At 22.8% G+C, this 17,856-nt stretch overlaps 2 protein-coding genes across 2 annotated transcripts; one reads left to right on the forward strand and one right to left on the reverse strand.

The window, feature by feature from the left end:
* Positions 1 to 493: 493 nt before the first annotated feature.
* On the forward strand, positions 494 to 4,816 carry FG386_001510 (uncharacterized protein; the record flags this gene model as incomplete). The annotated part of the gene is made up of 1 exon (XM_067340903.1): positions 494 to 4,816. The coding sequence occupies one exon, from the start codon at positions 494 to 496 to the stop codon at positions 4,814 to 4,816; it is 4,323 nt and encodes a 1,440-aa protein (XP_067197251.1).
* An 817-nt stretch (positions 4,817 to 5,633) lies between these two features.
* Positions 5,634 to 16,778, reverse strand: FG386_001511 (uncharacterized protein; the record flags this gene model as incomplete). The annotated part of the gene is made up of 1 exon (XM_067340904.1): positions 5,634 to 16,778. One exon carries the CDS (start codon positions 16,776 to 16,778, stop codon positions 5,634 to 5,636), a length of 11,145 nt encoding a protein of 3,714 aa, XP_067197252.1.
* Between the last annotated feature and the right edge of the window lie 1,078 nt (positions 16,779 to 17,856).

Here is a 17,856-nt window from a genome sequence, read left to right on the forward strand (position 1 = left end):
TTATGTGGTTAACATGTGAGATAGTGTTGGTTTTTTAGCGTGAAATTACAATATTTATTTAATTATTTGTGTGGGAGGTTTATTTTATATAATATTGTCGTGTTTTTTAATCCCCTTTATATTATCTTTTGCTTATTTACTTGTTACAGTTTTACCTTTTATTAGTTTAAGAAAAAATCGGCGGTAAATAAAGATAATATTTATTAACACAAGTACAGTTGTAAAAATAACATTGTGAATTTGTATTGTTATAGTTTCTGTTATCAAATGTATATGATCAACATTGAATAATTTGTCATTAGGAGCTTAGTAATTATAGAATTAAAGAGTAAGGTTGGCAAAAACATTTCGTATAACTAAGTAAAACAAATTATACAAATAACTGCCATAACATTGATTTAAATTGATTATTTAATAGGTTTAAAACCATTATTTATTTATAATTAAAGAGAAGAGCAAATAAATATAATAATAATATTTAGTTCAATGAATAATGGAATCTCAAAACAGAACCACTATAAATAACATTTCAGAAGTGGATATATGCAAAAATTTAATTAGTAAAGAAAAAGTAGATTTAAATAATTCAATAGAAGAATTGATATATGAATCAGCTTCTAAATCTTCTGAAATTTTTGCAAAATGTCTAGATTTATCACTTGTTTACGAAAAAATAAAGAGCAACGTTAAATATAAACAACTAAAAGATTTAGAAGTTCCAGATGAGAATTTATTAAGATACCGATTTAAGATACTATTACAGTGTTACAGAATGTTGTCTAGAGGTTTGTTACCAGGAAACTTTTTATTGGGTGAATTATATAAAATGATGGATGAATTAATTGTGAGAAAATCTCACTTGTTTAAAATATATAATATTAATGAAAACGAAACAATATTAAATGTAAATGATGAATTTGAAAACCAAGATCATAATGTATTTTATGCAATGAAAAAATACTTTGAATATTCTAAATTGATATTTAGTGAAAAAATGAGAAGTTATGGTAATTTTTTGTCAGAAAAACAAAGTACAAATAATTTATATGAATCTAATAATAATTTGATAGAATTAGTGGCAGAAATCAATTCATTTAGGGTTAATACACTAGAATATACAGGTTCTGCAGTGGCAAAGAATAATATATATACCTACTGGAATAAATACATTTTAAATGAAAAAAGATTTTTGAAAAGCCTAACATCACTGGATTCTCAGAATAAACTCAAAGAATATATTTCATTTCCAGCAGATATTTCTTACAAAGCTAACTTACACGAAAGATTACTAAATCTTTCATATATTCAGACAAGAGCAAGGAATGAGTTATGCAATAGTGGTCAATACTATAGTTTAGATTCATTAATAACGGGAAATGAAATGAATATAGAAAATAAGATATTTGAAAATAACAATTTAAATGAACATATAAACAATAATAATTACAATAAAAACAAGATAGATGTAACAAATTTAGAAATAATTGATAGTAACATAAAAATGGGTATTTCAGACAAGCGTTTATTGGTTCCATCAGAAATTAATGTAAAGACTAAAATAATAGATTCAATATTTAAATCAGCAAATAAAAAAATAATTAATTTTTGGAAATCAAAATCTCCAACAATACAACAATATAAATTCCAATTAATAATAGAAAACTTACCGATGGAAAGAGAAAAGATAATAAGGGAAAAGAAGAAAAAAAGATTAATACTCAGCCGTTTAGCGATAAATGCAAGTAAACAAATGGTATCTATACAATCTCAGAAGCAAATTAATATGGAAAAAAAAGAAAGAGAAAGACTTAGATTACTCAGAGAAAATGATTTAGAAGCTTACTTAGAATTAGTTAAAGAAACTAAGAACAGAAGATTACAAGAATTAATAAATCAGACAGATAGATTTTTAATTGATATAGGTTTAAGAGTTCAGGATCAAAAAATGTCAGGTACTGATAATGGTGATTATAATGAATCAATATCAATAACAGAACTGAAGGATCCATTGGAATACAATTCAGGAATAAACACAAAGACAAGTGTTTCTTCGTATTATACTATGGCACACACTATAACTGAAAATATATCGGACAATCCTATGAAACTGTTAAAAGGCGAATTACTACCATATCAAATAACTGGTGTGGAATGGATGTTAAGCTTATATAATAACAAATTACACGGTATATTGGCAGATGAAATGGGACTAGGAAAAACAATACAGACTGTTGCATTATTAACATATTTATATGAACATAAAGAAAATCACGGACCTCATTTAGTAATAGTTCCCTTATCAACACTCCCAAATTGGCAGAAAGAATTTGAAAAATGGAGTCCTAATTTAAGTATAATGTGTTTCAAAGGTAGCAGATATGAAAGAAAATCATTATTCCAAGAGATAAGAAAAATGAAATTTAATGTATGTCTAACTACGTTTGACTTCATTGTTAGAGAAGGTAATGCTTTGCAAAGTATTCAATGGAAACATATAATAGTTGATGAGGGTCATAGACTTAAAAATTCAAAAAGTAAATTTCACGTTATATTACATGACTTTAATTCGCACAATCGTTTGTTATTGACAGGAACACCATTACAAAATAATATAACAGAGCTTTGGTCATTATTAAATTTTTTACTACCACAAGTATTTCACTCTGTTGAAGATTTTCAAGTTTGGTTTAGCAAACCATTTAGTGAATTACCTTCAAATGAAAACAGTTTAGAGCTCTCGGAAGAAGAAAAATTATTTATTATTAATAGACTACATTCAATATTAAGACCATTCCTGTTAAGAAGGGTTAAATCAGATGTTTTACAAGATTTACCTGAAAAGAAAGAATTCATTGTTAGAATGGAGCTTACACCATGGCAAAAAATAGTATATGATCAAATTAAACAAAAAGCAGTTCACTCAATGGATTTAAATAGTGGTAAAATACAATATAGATCAGTAAGCAATACAATAATACAATTAAGAAAAATAGTTAATCATCCATATTTATTCGTCGATGAATACTTAATTGAAAATGATGATATATTTAGAGTTAGTTGCAAATTTGAAATACTCGATAGAATGTTACCAAAATTAATATGTTTTAAGCATAAGGTATTAATTTTTTGTCAAATGACACAATTGATGGATATATTGGGCGATTTTTTAGACTATAGAGAAATAAAATATCACAGACTTGATGGAACAATGACAATACAGGAAAGAAAAGAAAGAATGGATGAATTTAATTCAGACGAATCTGATAAATTTGTGTTTATTTTATCAACTAGAGCTGGTGGTTTAGGACTTAATTTACAAGCAGCAGATACTGTTATCATTTTTGATTCAGATTGGAATCCACATCAGGATTTACAAGCTCAAAGTAGAGCACACAGAATGGGTCAAAAAAATGAGGTTAGGGTAATTCGTTTGGTATCAATATCCGGTGTGGAAGAACTAGTTCTTAGAAAGGCTCAGAAAAAATTAGAAATTGACCATAAAATTATTCAAGCCGGAATGTTTAATTCGACACAAGTAGTAGAAGATGACAGAGAGGACAGATTGAGAGAATTGTTTGGTAAAGAAGAATACAAAAGCGATGCTAGGGTAACTACTCCTTTAGAATTAAACCAATTTATGGCAAGAACAGAAAATGAATTAAAAACATTTGAGGAAATGGATAAAAAGATGTTAGGAAGAAATATTTATAATAAAATACGTGAATGGAGTGATATGATAATTAAAAAGACATCTAAAAACAGCATTAATAATGAAAGCAAATCTTTAAATAACGAAAATGTTAAAAATGAATCGGGAAAAAGTGATGATAAATGCAATTTAGACAAAGATTTACTTGATTTTGGTAACAATATATCAAAATCTCCGCCAAAACCAAAAAGACCAGGTAGAAAACAAAAAAGTATTCAAAATGAACAAAATAATAGTGATGAAACGTACAAAATAAATGAAAATAGGAATAATGAAATTTTAACTTTTGAGGATAGTGAAGTATATATGAATTATATGGAAAAAGCTGGTAGAATAATATCAGTTGATGAGGTACCAGATTGGATTGTTAGACCCCCAAATGAAATGAATGCGAAACTTGGAATTGATGATTTTAATATGAATGAACCTAAGGAAATACCACGTTCTCAACGAAAATCAAGATGGAAGTCAAATAAAGATTATTTATGCGTAGAAGGTGTGAGCGAGAGAACATTTCTAAAAGTTGTGGAAAAATATGAATCTGGTGAAATAAATGACATAAAAAAAGAATTACTTAAGGAGACAACAAAGAAAAGAACTTCATTACGAAGAAATTCAAATGCAAATAACACCAGTAGTATTACTAGTGCCAATATTTATCAAAACAAAAATCAAAATAACAAGACGAAAAACAAGAAGAGAAAAATAATAACGTTTAGTGATTATGAAGAAGAAAGTAATGATGATTTTGATAGTCAAAACGCTAATATCAGTGATAATGAATACGATGAAACAGAATACAATTATGATTTAAAGGACGATAACTCTAGCAATACAGTTATCATGGATGAAGATTTGGATTTAAATAAGAAAAATAAGAGTAATAAAAAGGGTAATAAGAAAAATAAGAGATCAACACTATTTGGTGAAAATTTGGAGGTTTGTAGTAATGAAAGTAAAAATGCTGATGATAATAGTTACAACGAAAATAAAACTAGAAATAAAAAAAGAATCAAATCAAATAATAAACTAAATGAATACATTCTTTCATCTAAATACATAGAAAAATTACCTAATACACCTGAAGCTCAAATATATAGAGATTAACTATACTTTTAATTTTATTATCTATGTTATTCGTTTTTTTTTTCTAGTCTAAGCGGGAATGTCTCAAACACATGCAATTTTTTATTGTCCACATAACGCATTTTGGAATAAATTATATGCCAGCAAAGTGCAATAAGAACACGGGTGTACAATATGTAAGATTAAATATTTAAGCAATAGGTTTGTGCTAGTATATTTAAGTAACCGTATTTATATTATACCTTTTTATTTTTAACCATATTCTGAAGATATATATACAGTACAGAAAATAAAAAAACAATAGAAAAAGAAATGATTAAAAAGAGATTAAAATATTCCGAGTTGGAATTTACAGGTAAGTACAATTTAAATAGAATGTAATAAATAAATTATTAGTAAGAGAATTATATATATAATGTCAATGAAAAAGAAAATGTTTTCAAATTTTTGTTGTTTTTTACTTCATATATATAATTACTTAAAATTAATAGACTTATCTGATTCAGATAGTTGTGGTTCTGATGATGAGGATTTAATAAACAAATACTGCCCAATTGCAAGTAAACAAAGGACTACATATATTAAATACGTGGATGGATTAAGTTATAGTACATTGTTGTTTTTTATATCGGTTATATTGTTTGTAAGTTAAATACATTAGTTTTAAAAAATAACGGTTTAATATTTTAATTAAAAAAAATATATTCAAGTACACAACAAATAATGATATATTCTTGCTTTTTGCATCATTAGGACTGATAGGAAACGTTATCAGCCTAGGTCTTCTTCATTTTTTATAGTATTGAAATACGTATTTAATAATTGTTTTACTCAATAATTATACTATTTCGTAAAGTGACTTATCATTGTATAATCTTTTGTTATAAGAAATTGTTTCGGATAACTCTATGGGGTCTACCATGTTGCATATTTCAATTCTAAGTAAAATATCATCAACATATTCAGAAACTAGATTTTTCCAGTTAACAAATAGTGAATCTTTATTAACATTGTATTTGGTTTCAGGTCTTTCAATCCACTCCAATGCGGAATCAAAAATCTGAATATCACTATTCTCATTATTTGATTTAATTATTCTATAAAATGAATAGTTGTTGTTATCATATTCTTTATTGTTTAAATACAATAACAAATTTTTATGTAGGTTACTCATTGACTCTAATATATTGAAGTCTAAGTAGCCAAAAACATGTTTATATTTGTTGATGTATTCAGAGTTAGAAAGAATAATTGAGTTAATGAATAATATCCTTGGCCAAATTGCGTGTACAATAGGACCAAAAATAACTTCATAACCTGATAGTATTACATTTACTAATATTGGGTTGTGACATATATTATTATTTGAAACAATTTCAAATAATTCAATTAAATCTAGATTTATTATATTTACTTTATTAACTTGATATTCAAATTTAATTTTATCGTCATTATTATTTATATCTGTGCTGAAATCAGTGCTTTTGTAATCGTTGAATAATTCATTTATATATTCATTTGGTATGACAAAAGAAAGTTTGTTTTTAATAGATTCTTTCATTTCTTTAGTTAAGTAATTGTCGTTATTAAAGCTCTTGAATGAATTTTCTTGAATATACGAATCAATAAAATACATTTGAATTGAAAATAATCCTGCTAATTTCAAATAAGCTGAGTATAATTGTTGATATTTTGTATTTTTAAGCAATTCACATGAATGAAATATAACTTGTAATGCGATAAATAAATCGTACCTTCCATATTTAGAAAAAATAAATTCAATTGATGTTTTATTCCACTGTTTAATTAAACATTTATTAACTAGAAACTCTGCTAACAAGTCAATTCTATTAAGATTTTTTAGTATATTTAAATTAATATTATTATTTTCATTTCCATCTCTTGAATTATATATTTCAAATATTCTTATTGCTAGTATCATACTTAGAAGATTTTTAGGTAATACGTTATTGCTACCAATACAATCAGTATTAGTGATATTGTTTGAAATGCTATTGCCATAACTGTCATTACTGTTCTCAATTTTATATTCATTATCATCACCATTTTTTTCACCGTTAATATTACTAATATTAATATTTGAATCATCAAATTTACAAATATTACTATAATCGTTATCATATATATTTTGGAAAATTTTAATATTTTCAATAACATTATTTATTTGTGCGTAGCTTAGTTGACTGAATGAAAATAATTCTGGTATTTCTAAAATTATATTTGAAAATAATTGACAATCAAAGTCTGTATTTATCATTTTATTTAATAAAATATCAATATTATCAATTAAATTGGCCATATTAGTTTGATAATAATCATTACTTTCACACGTAAAAGAATTATAATCTATCATTGTTAAGTAATATAATACTAGATTAATATATATAGATTCTTTTATACTTGTAATTTCATTATTATTATATTCATTTAATCTTGAATTTATTTTTTCAATAACATAAATATGATTTAGTGATAATTTTGATATTTTATATAAAAATACGGTTATATTTTTTTCATTGGAAAAATTACGTATTATTTCAAATAATATATTAATAATTGAATCATCTAGTCTTTCAACATCTAAATAAATATTATTAGATGTAATAATTCTTATTGAATCCAACAAATCATCAAAGCCTATTGAATTTACTTCACCATTACAATTACTATTATTGTATTTCAAATTTAATTCAACAGACATAAATAAAACATTTTCAACAATACAAATTATACTTTCTGTAGAAAATAAGTTAATAATAAATTTAGATGTACCTGTTAAGTAACTTTCATCATTAAATAGGTCATTTGTATTAAAACTAAATGTATTGAATTCTGTGTTCAGTTCTGAGTTAACAATCAAATCTTTTGTATAATATTTAATATCATTTATAATTTTATCTAGATGTTTATATTTTTCTATTTGGTGTATATAATGAAATATCCTTATAAATGAAAATAATTTAATATTAAAATCTACTTCAGATACCTTTTTATTGTTATTTGATAATATAATATATTCATCCCAGAAATTTATTCTGCTTTTTTGTTTATCTATATCGTTATTATTAAAATTGTATAAAAATTTTGAACTCAAATTATCTATGAAATTGTTTATTTCGTCTTTATCTTCTTTAGACCATAAATATATAATTTTAGTTAACATTAGTGAAACATAATACTTTTCCATCAAAAAATCTATTATTTGGTTCCAAATATGTGAGTTTCTATTAATACTTACAATATTATTATTATTAGCTTCAATATAGCTGCCATTGTTTTTGTTAATACTACCGTAATTGTTTTCTGATTGAAAATTACTGTTATCAATGTTATTATCTTCATTACTATATAAATTCTTAAGTAGATTAAATTTTTTCTGAAATTTTCTATAAGAATGAACTAATTTATTTTTAAAACTTGGAATGAATCTAATACCCATTCTAAATGCTAAAATTAAGTCCACAAAATAATTAGTAATATTACTTATGCTTGACATAAGATGTTTAGCATCAACAGGAAAATCTGAAAAATTTATCTTATTAGGTAGTTGTAAATTAAAATTTTTATCGTTAGTATTTTGAAAATTAAAGTATCCAGATGGTGTGAATAATATTGAATTATTTCTTATCTTTAAAAATAAATTCTCATAATATTCCATACTAAATACATTATAATTAAACCTAATATCTACTATATTACATTTATTGTTATTCACGATATAAATTACGTGTTTTAACATATATTCAATTTTATTGCAATTACCACTATTATTAAAGTATACTTCCTTTTCATCCATGTTAATTGTATATAAAAATAACAATTTATAACACAAACAATGAATACAATCATAAATATAGTTTAAATCAAAATAAACTGGTAAGTAATTATCTGAATAGAGACCAATATTATTATTGTTAATTTGGTTTGATTCAAATAGTTTGTAAGAATCTGATAGAAAACTTAAGGATATTGATAGTAAAATAACTTGATCAATAATAGTAAGTAATCTCTCCTGTTTTTCTATTAAATACCAACAATAGATTGATATTTTTGAAAATATATATGGAGCTATGTATAATGATATTTTTTTAATTGAATCTGATAAATTTTTCAATAAATTCCAGTAATAATTGCTTAGATATTCATATCTAATTGAATTTGATTTAAATAAATGTGTAGAAATAAAACTATCTAATTCATTTGATACCAACTTTAGTGTTGAATCCTCTAATAGTGAAATTTTTTCACTATTGTATCCAATATTATTTAATAAAGTATTCGATGAAATTTCTAAATATTTAATAAGCAATCTATATCTGCCTGTATCGTATATTTCTTTAATAATTTCAATTTCTGTCATACATAACCACTTTTCTAAATCACTACAATTTAAATTATATTCATTAAAATCCAAATATAATAAATTTACTATATTTTTTTTATATAAATGATGCTTTAAATTAAATGTTTTGTTTAAATTATCATCTGAATTATATAAATATATGTCATATACAAAATTCCACAGTAACTCATGATTTTTTATTGAAATGTTTTTGTATATATATAATAACTCATTTTCATAATACAGTGTTATTAAGTTGTCACTTGGATTAAATAAATTAAACTTTTTGCTAATGTTATCGTTTTTAATTAATATATTTACCGTGTTTTTTAAAGCATGATTTATATCTAAATTTCTCAGACAACCCAATACGTTAAACATACTATAAATAATAGATTTTTCTCCATAAAACCAGTTTGATATTCTAGATAAAAATTTTCCTTCATTTAATATTGACATTAATTTCCATAATATTATTGTTAATTCATCCATACATAATATACTATTATTTTCAATATTATTTTTTAATATAAATTTAATGTATTCTTCATTTATTTTGTATTTTTTATTCATTATTTCTGAAATATTAGTTATTGAATTCAGCATTAAGTGTTCAATGTACTCATTTAACTTGTTATCATCATATTCTAAAACAACATTTAAATCATTATTAATATCAATATTATCATATTTAACATCTTTATTATTAATAATCATGAATTTAAAATCATTAATTACTTTCATTATGAATATTTGAAATATGCTTTTACATTCTTCAATTTTATTTGTATCATCATCAAACTTTATTTTATTAAAAAGAAATTCAATATTATATTCTGTATTATTTTTAAGTATAAATATAAGTGAATTTATGAACTCTATTATTATATATGAATTAATTGTATATGACGCTAAACATTTCAAATTAATATTAAGATTAAAATCTATAAATAAATTAAAATTCTCCTGAATTACCGAATAGTACATTAATAATTTAACACCGTTCATATCCATTAAACTATCAATAAACACATTTTTTATTGACCATTCGTAAAATTCATGTAACTTATCATATTCAACATTATTTTTTGATGTAAAATATATATTCCAATCCAATAGACTAATTATATATTCACTTTCTTTGTTGTTATATTCAAATTGATCATCATCACTATATTTATCATCATTATTCATCTTTAAAGCAATTTTTAAATGCTGCTTTAACACAGGATATTCCGATATATATTCATTAATTATATTTTCTACTGTCTCTTTCGGACATTTTTGAGAATCGCATTCTTGTAAAAACTGTACCCATTCACCTCTTCTTGCTAATTCATGTAATAATGTTAATGAGCGAGGTAAGTTATGTAATCTGCAAAACACAGCAACTAAATGCCATATCGGTGTACTCTCTAATAATTTTATATCACTATAATCATTATCAATAAAATCATCATTATTTGTACTATGAGTATCTTTATTAGAACTATTACGTATTGTTATATCACCTGTGTCCCATGCAGCTTCCTCTAGCATTTTTAATACTATAAATAATGAATTGGAATATTTTTGATTATCTTTAAACTCCAATTTACATTCATTATTGTCGAGATTGATTATATATGAATCTATTTGTGGTGGACCAAATTTAATAAATAAATTCCATATCTCATAAATTTTATCAGAGTTAACACTGTCAATTTCAATATTCATTTCACTATCATAATTTGGTTTTGAAAGTGAATCTCTAGGATGTATTTGATGATTATATATGCATCTCGCTACTCTTATATCAGTAGTTAGTAATTCAGTTGGAAGGTCCAACATTGATATAAATATGATGCTGCTAGTTACGACTATTTCCCTTGTAAAATTTCTTATTGATAAATTATATATTGCCTTGTATATATTTATTTTATCATTTGTATTTAAATTTGGAACACTAATACAAAAATTTTCGTCGTAATGGTTTATATTATTTGTATAGCACTTATACCTCATACACAATAATATATATGCCATAAAAGGTCTGCCTTTAGAAATATAGTTTAATATAGGTAAATTTAATTTGAAACCATTATCAATATCATAAATATCATACTTAAAATTCATTTTTAAATCATCATTCTTTTTAATCGATTCATACATTTTATGTGAAAAAAAATTTACAATCTCTTCAATATTATCTTTATTACATAATTTATGATATATTACTGGAAATAAATCAATTAAATCTATCAATGTCTTAGATTCTTTGTAAGTTGCCTTTATTATTTCAAAAATGTTAAATAAATTAGTATCTTCTATATTTGTTAGTTTTTCATTTAAGCATTCTTCTTCATCACCAATATATTTAAATTGATATTTAAGTAATTCTTTCAGTTTAGGAAAATATTTTTCTAAAAATAATTTATAATTTTTATTGTATATATCATTTTTGCAAAAATTTAATGAAAATATTATTGATAGTACATAATGTGGCCTCAATTTTAAATCATTATCATTGTGTTCATAATCATAAAAATTGTTTTCTGACAAATTCTTTTCTTCTAAAATATTATCGATGTTTTCATTATTACTTTCAGAACTAAATTCACTTATGACATCATAGTCATAAATCCTTGCATTATCTTCATCATCTTCAGTGCTAACACCATTATAGTAATTAACGAAATAATCAATTAAAATATTCAACATTGTTATTGGAGATTTTAATATAAATTTAAAATCAACACAAATACTTTTATCAATATTATTATTATTTAATAACAATTTATTATATAGTTCGTCACCTATGCTGTTTTTAAATTTAGTAAATGTATCTCTAAAAAACATTAGTACAATTTCTTCCTTTTTATTCATAAAAATATACAATATACTTAAGTAATCGTTAGTGTATTTATTTTGTTTTTCTTTTTTAAAAAATTTTAAAAATAGATTTAAATAATCTAATCCAGTTAAGTCATTTATCTCACATAAATAATATTTAAACAAACGTGGACCATGCTTTTCGTAACTAATACATTTGTTTATTATATGTTTAACATTATAATATTTATTCATTTCTATTTTATGTAGTTTGTTTTCCAATAAATCTGATTTAAGATAGTGAACTAATAATAATTTACTTGATATTAATGAATTTATAAATACTTCATTTATATATTTTGGATTACTATTAAAGTTTTCTCTTATTATGTCGTTTATTAGTTCATATGTATATGATCTTTTGACATTATAATTACTACGTAATATACTTAGTGTCTTACTCAAGTAATTCATAGCTTGTGGAATATTCATCCAATCAAAATGGGAAAATATAAATCCGAATAATGAATTATATATAATAGTTGTTATTTTTTTAAATATAGTCGTTTCTAAATCAAATTTATTATTCAACAATAATAACATATTACTATCATTTTCTTCTTTATTTATTTTTTTAATCATTAAATATAAATATGAATAAACGAATGCTTCATTGTATTTGCAAGGTGTTTGATATTTTCTTAATATTCTATTCCAAATATAACATATTTGTAAGTGTGTCTTTTCTATCATTATTCTTATAGCAACATCATATGGCCATAATGTTATAAAGTATAATGAATGATTTATATATCCATAATTATTAAAGTGATTATTCATTAAAGCTTTTCTCTCTCTATTTAATCTTAACCACGTCAAATCTCCCCTTTTTGAATTTTGATCATTTTGATTATTTGAATCTATACCTGATAAATATTTATCATTTTTTTTATCTATATTTGAAGACAAATCGTAATTATTGTTGTTTACTTCATCGTTTACATATGAATTTCTACTGTAATCCATGCATTCTTTCTTTTTATCAAAATATAATATTTTCTCTTCAATATCTAAACAATCTTCATCATTTTGGTCACAACAAAATTTACATATTGAGTTTTTTATATTTATTATCTTGTTATTACTTAGCTTAAGGTAATTATTTTCTTGTTCAGGCAAACTTTTAGCTAATATTCCATTAAAAGTATTATTCAATTCATTGTCGTGATTTTCATAATTAATGTTTTCATTATTAAAATAACTGCTAATATCTTTTTCTAGATTCAACTCATTATCTTGTATTTCTTTACAATTCAGACCACTCCATATATCAAGTGATTCCTTTGAAAAATGTGAATATAATAAACTTTTATCAATTTGAATATATTCTTTGTTATTAATGTAAAAATTAGTATTGTTACAAGTATTATTTATTTCATGAACATTTGATAGCTTTTTTAATATAACTTTTGATATTTTTAATATATATTTGTTATTTTCATATTTGTTTATCTCTAGTCCAGTATTTATTAATATACCATCTTTAAGTGTTTTCAATCCACCAAATGGATAAGTTAATGATTTACTTATGTGCTCATAAGAATAGTCCTCTTCATCACTATCTTCAATATTACTGTTTTCACTGTCTTTTTTATCTTCATTTTCGTTTAATATATGTATGTAATCTCTTAATATATCATATGGATAAGAATATGTTAAAAAAGATGTCCATATTCTATTTAACTCGACTTCGTAACAGGTATTAAAATAATAATTTTCTAATTGATTACTAAATTGTATTAGGTCATGATCATCATCATTCAAACAATTTATATGTTTTAAATGATTTATTATTTTTTTTCTTATGTCTCTCCTTAATGTATAATATAATATCAATTTTAAATATTCAGTTGTATTTTCACCTATTTGACGTAACATATGTATTCCAAGTGTTAATGAATTTGAATTTTGATTGCATATTAATTTATATACCTGATAAAGTATATTATTTCTAAAAGAGTTTAAATTATATGTTATATCTGTATTGTTTGACTTATACCACCAATTTATTAGAGTTGAATAATGTCCCTCTATAATTTCATCTCTTAGATATATATCTTTATCTGTTTTTAATTCACTAAAAATTAGATAATTTTCTTTTACTTGCATAACACTTTCATTTGTGTTATTACTATCTGAAATATCATTTTTTCTGCATAGCCTTTCCCTAAATAATGAAGAGTAATAAGAAAGGCTTTTTAATATACTATCACTATAATCATTACTATTATAAGTTCTGATGTTATCATTGATATAGTATTTTATTCTATTTAAACAAAAATTTAAAAATATTTCACAAGATTTAACAATAAATTCATCTGATAATTTTGAATTATTGTTTTCTAGTAACAAGAAGATCGCAAATTTTACTATTTTCAAGTCTAAAATTGAAGGAATGTTATTTAAAGAGCTCTTAACTATATCAATTTCACTGTTATTAATGCCAATATCCAATTGTATAATAGGGATTATACTTTCATCTATATTATTTAATAGACATATTCTCTTTATATTTTTAAAGTCTTGATATCTTATTGCTGAATATATTAAACCCAACAAACTCATTTTGTGAGAATATATTCCTATATAGGTTTTAAAATCTTTGTTCATAAAGTAACAATTCCAATTAATTTCATGAGATAATTTTAAACTCAAAATTGCGTATTTGTTTTTAATGTTAAATAAAAACATATCTTCCTCAAAATTAATGTTATTGTCAATTTTAGTAGCGACTTTATCAATATTATTAATAATTTGTAAACCGTAACAATCGTTGATATCAAAATAGAAGCTTAAATGATTGTTTATTATATTTTCATCTGATATTTGAATTAATACTGATTTAGAATTAATTACTATATCAACCAAGTAATTTCCCAAAAGTTTATTTTTGTCGTAAATGTTTTTAAAGAAAATGCCACTTAGTGTAAATTTGTATACTTTGATACATGGTAGGATAACATTATTTTTAATATTATCAGTAGTTTTTTCAATTACTGAAGCATATAAATCGAATAAATCAGAACCAATGTTTAGATTATTCAAGAATGTAATATAATCTTTGCTGCATTCTGTGTTAGTTTCAATGTATGATTTAATTGACTTTAAATATAAATCATTAAACAAACTTTCATATTCTAATAAAATTTCGTTATTATCATTATTAGATATTATATTTTTAATTGTATTTAATACTATCAATTGTATGTATTTGTTATTGTAATATTCCATAATTAACCAGTTTTTACAATAAAAATAAGACCAATTTATATTGCTATCAATTAACTTTAATATGTTTAAATATTCAGTTGAACCACCAGATAATTTTGAATCTAAGATTTTCATAAATTTATTTAATTTGAAGTTATTAAATGCGTGAGGATAAATTGTTAGATCTTTATATTCATTATCTAGTTGTACATGTGGTATACTCCCCGAACTAATTAATATATTCTTTCGTAAATAATCCTCAGGATCAAACATATCGGTTTTAATTATATCATTTTTATCATACAGTAATTTAATTGTATAATAACTACATATTAGTTTACTAAATAATCCATCTAAATCAATTTTCAATAACTTGACTGAGTTATTATCTATACATAATTCATTTAGATTGTCAATTAATACTATGATATTTGATAAACCGTTACAAAATGATATCTTAACTTTAGCGTTGAGTTTAGTGAAATATTTTTTAATATGTTCCTTTAAATCAAATCTTAAAAATCCTATTCCATCATAGTAATTCCATATCAATAACTCATATGTATCTATTGTTATACACAATAACCAATTATTTAAAGCTGCTGCACCTGAATAACGAATTAACGGTAAATTATTATCTTGTAGTAGAAATCTCCTCTTTGCATATAATGATTTACATCCATTAAAATCTAATGAAACAAAAAGTATGTTAGACATAAGTATTAAAAAACCATATTCATTCGAATTGTCAGTAAATATTCTTAAATTATTATGGGAGAAACAACTATCACACAATTTATTGTCTTTTTTATATAACAGCTTTCCATTAAAAAATGTGTTAAATATACTTTCTATATGTATCCTACAATATCTAATATCCATATTATCACTGAATTTATGTTTTAAATTATCTTTTGGTACACTGAAATTAATAGATATTGGTTCTCCATAAATATCATTATTATTTAGCTTGTTTTCTATTTCTAGTTTTATTATATTATATTCACTTTTTATTTCCAATTTATCTATATTTATAAATTGTATTATAGTCAAGTATTTTATATTTGAATTTTGTCTGCAACTACAACTTTCATTAATATTATTTGCATTTATATCTTGCTCTAATAAAACTAGTGTTGGTATGGTACATATTCCCATATTTTTATTATCTTTTATTGATGAATTTGACCATATTGCTTCTGTTACTATTGTATTATTTTCATTTTTAAAAATTATATCCAAATCAAGTTTTTCTAAATTAATACTATTTGTATTCAAAAAACTAGTATTTAAATCTCTTTTCTCTAAATCAACCCATACAGTTATTTCGCCACTTGTTGATAAATTTAGTAATAATTTTGAATTATGTGATAGTAACAACCTTCCATTACATAATGTATCGGATTTATCACCGTCAAATTCTTGCAGTAATACACCTGAAGAATCTTCCTTAAAAAACGAATTAAACAAATCTAACACATAACCCCTGCTACTATGAGTATCATTAACATTCGTATTATCATGACAATGCTCCATCATGTTTAGATTTATTCATTAATTAATTATTATTAAAGTAACATGTCATTACATTTGGTTTACGCGCCGAAGATACATCGATTATAGTATTTTAATCAAATTTATTGTGTGTAAAATTAAAGAATAAACATAATGATTTAATTCATAACTAATAGAATCAATAGGAAGTATTTAAACTCAGAATGTGATTTAAAATAAAGTTGTTTCATTTACAAATATTTATGTATAAAATATGAAAAAAAAAAAAAAATATATATATATATATATATATATAATAAATAAATATAAATTGATATTAAGAAAACATAAATTAAATATTTTTTTATTTAGATTTATTTTTAATAATACTATATTCGATTATATTTTAATTACTTTATTTAGTTTTTAATATTATCTTGCTCTTTTTTCTTTTTAAGAAAAATAATCTAGATAAGAAAAAACAAAATATGAATGAGAATAAAAAGCTAAATACAAATTGATTTATTTAATGTTCTTATTTTACAATATTGTTATAGCATAGTTAAATTATATTATATAAATTTTACGTAGATTTTAATATAATTTGTTTATATTTCAAAATCTGAATGAGTTCGAGTAAATTATTTTTTTTGTTTTAAAATAATATTTTTCACTGTTTAATTATAAACAAAGAAAACAATTACTAATTTATATATGTATCAGCAATTCCTATACAAATAAAAGATAAACTTACAAAAAAAAGAGGGAAAGAAAACGCTAATTTAATAATTAAAGTGTATTTTGTTTTTTATTTTTGTAGATTAACTTTATAAATCAAAATACAAAATTACTTAATTTTAATAAATTTATATTTTCCACTAGCGTTGTATTTTTTTTTCCTTGTTTAAATGATCATTAAAAAATCATAATTATTTTCTGCGCCAAGTACCGAACAAAGGCGCTTAAGTCAGGAGTGAATAAAAGTTAAAAAAAGACTCCTTAAACGTCAAACTAAATGGTTTTTCTCACTTTTATGTAATCTCATAAATATTTAAATAAAACAGAGAAACAAGGTCGTAAATATAAAAAGTAAATTTTACACTAAAAATTCTGAGGAATATTA

Source organism: Cryptosporidium ryanae (genome assembly GCF_009792415.1).
Source record: "Cryptosporidium ryanae isolate 45019 chromosome Unknown contig_25, whole genome shotgun sequence".
In the NCBI taxonomy this organism is placed as follows: domain Eukaryota; phylum Apicomplexa; class Conoidasida; order Eucoccidiorida; family Cryptosporidiidae; genus Cryptosporidium; species Cryptosporidium ryanae.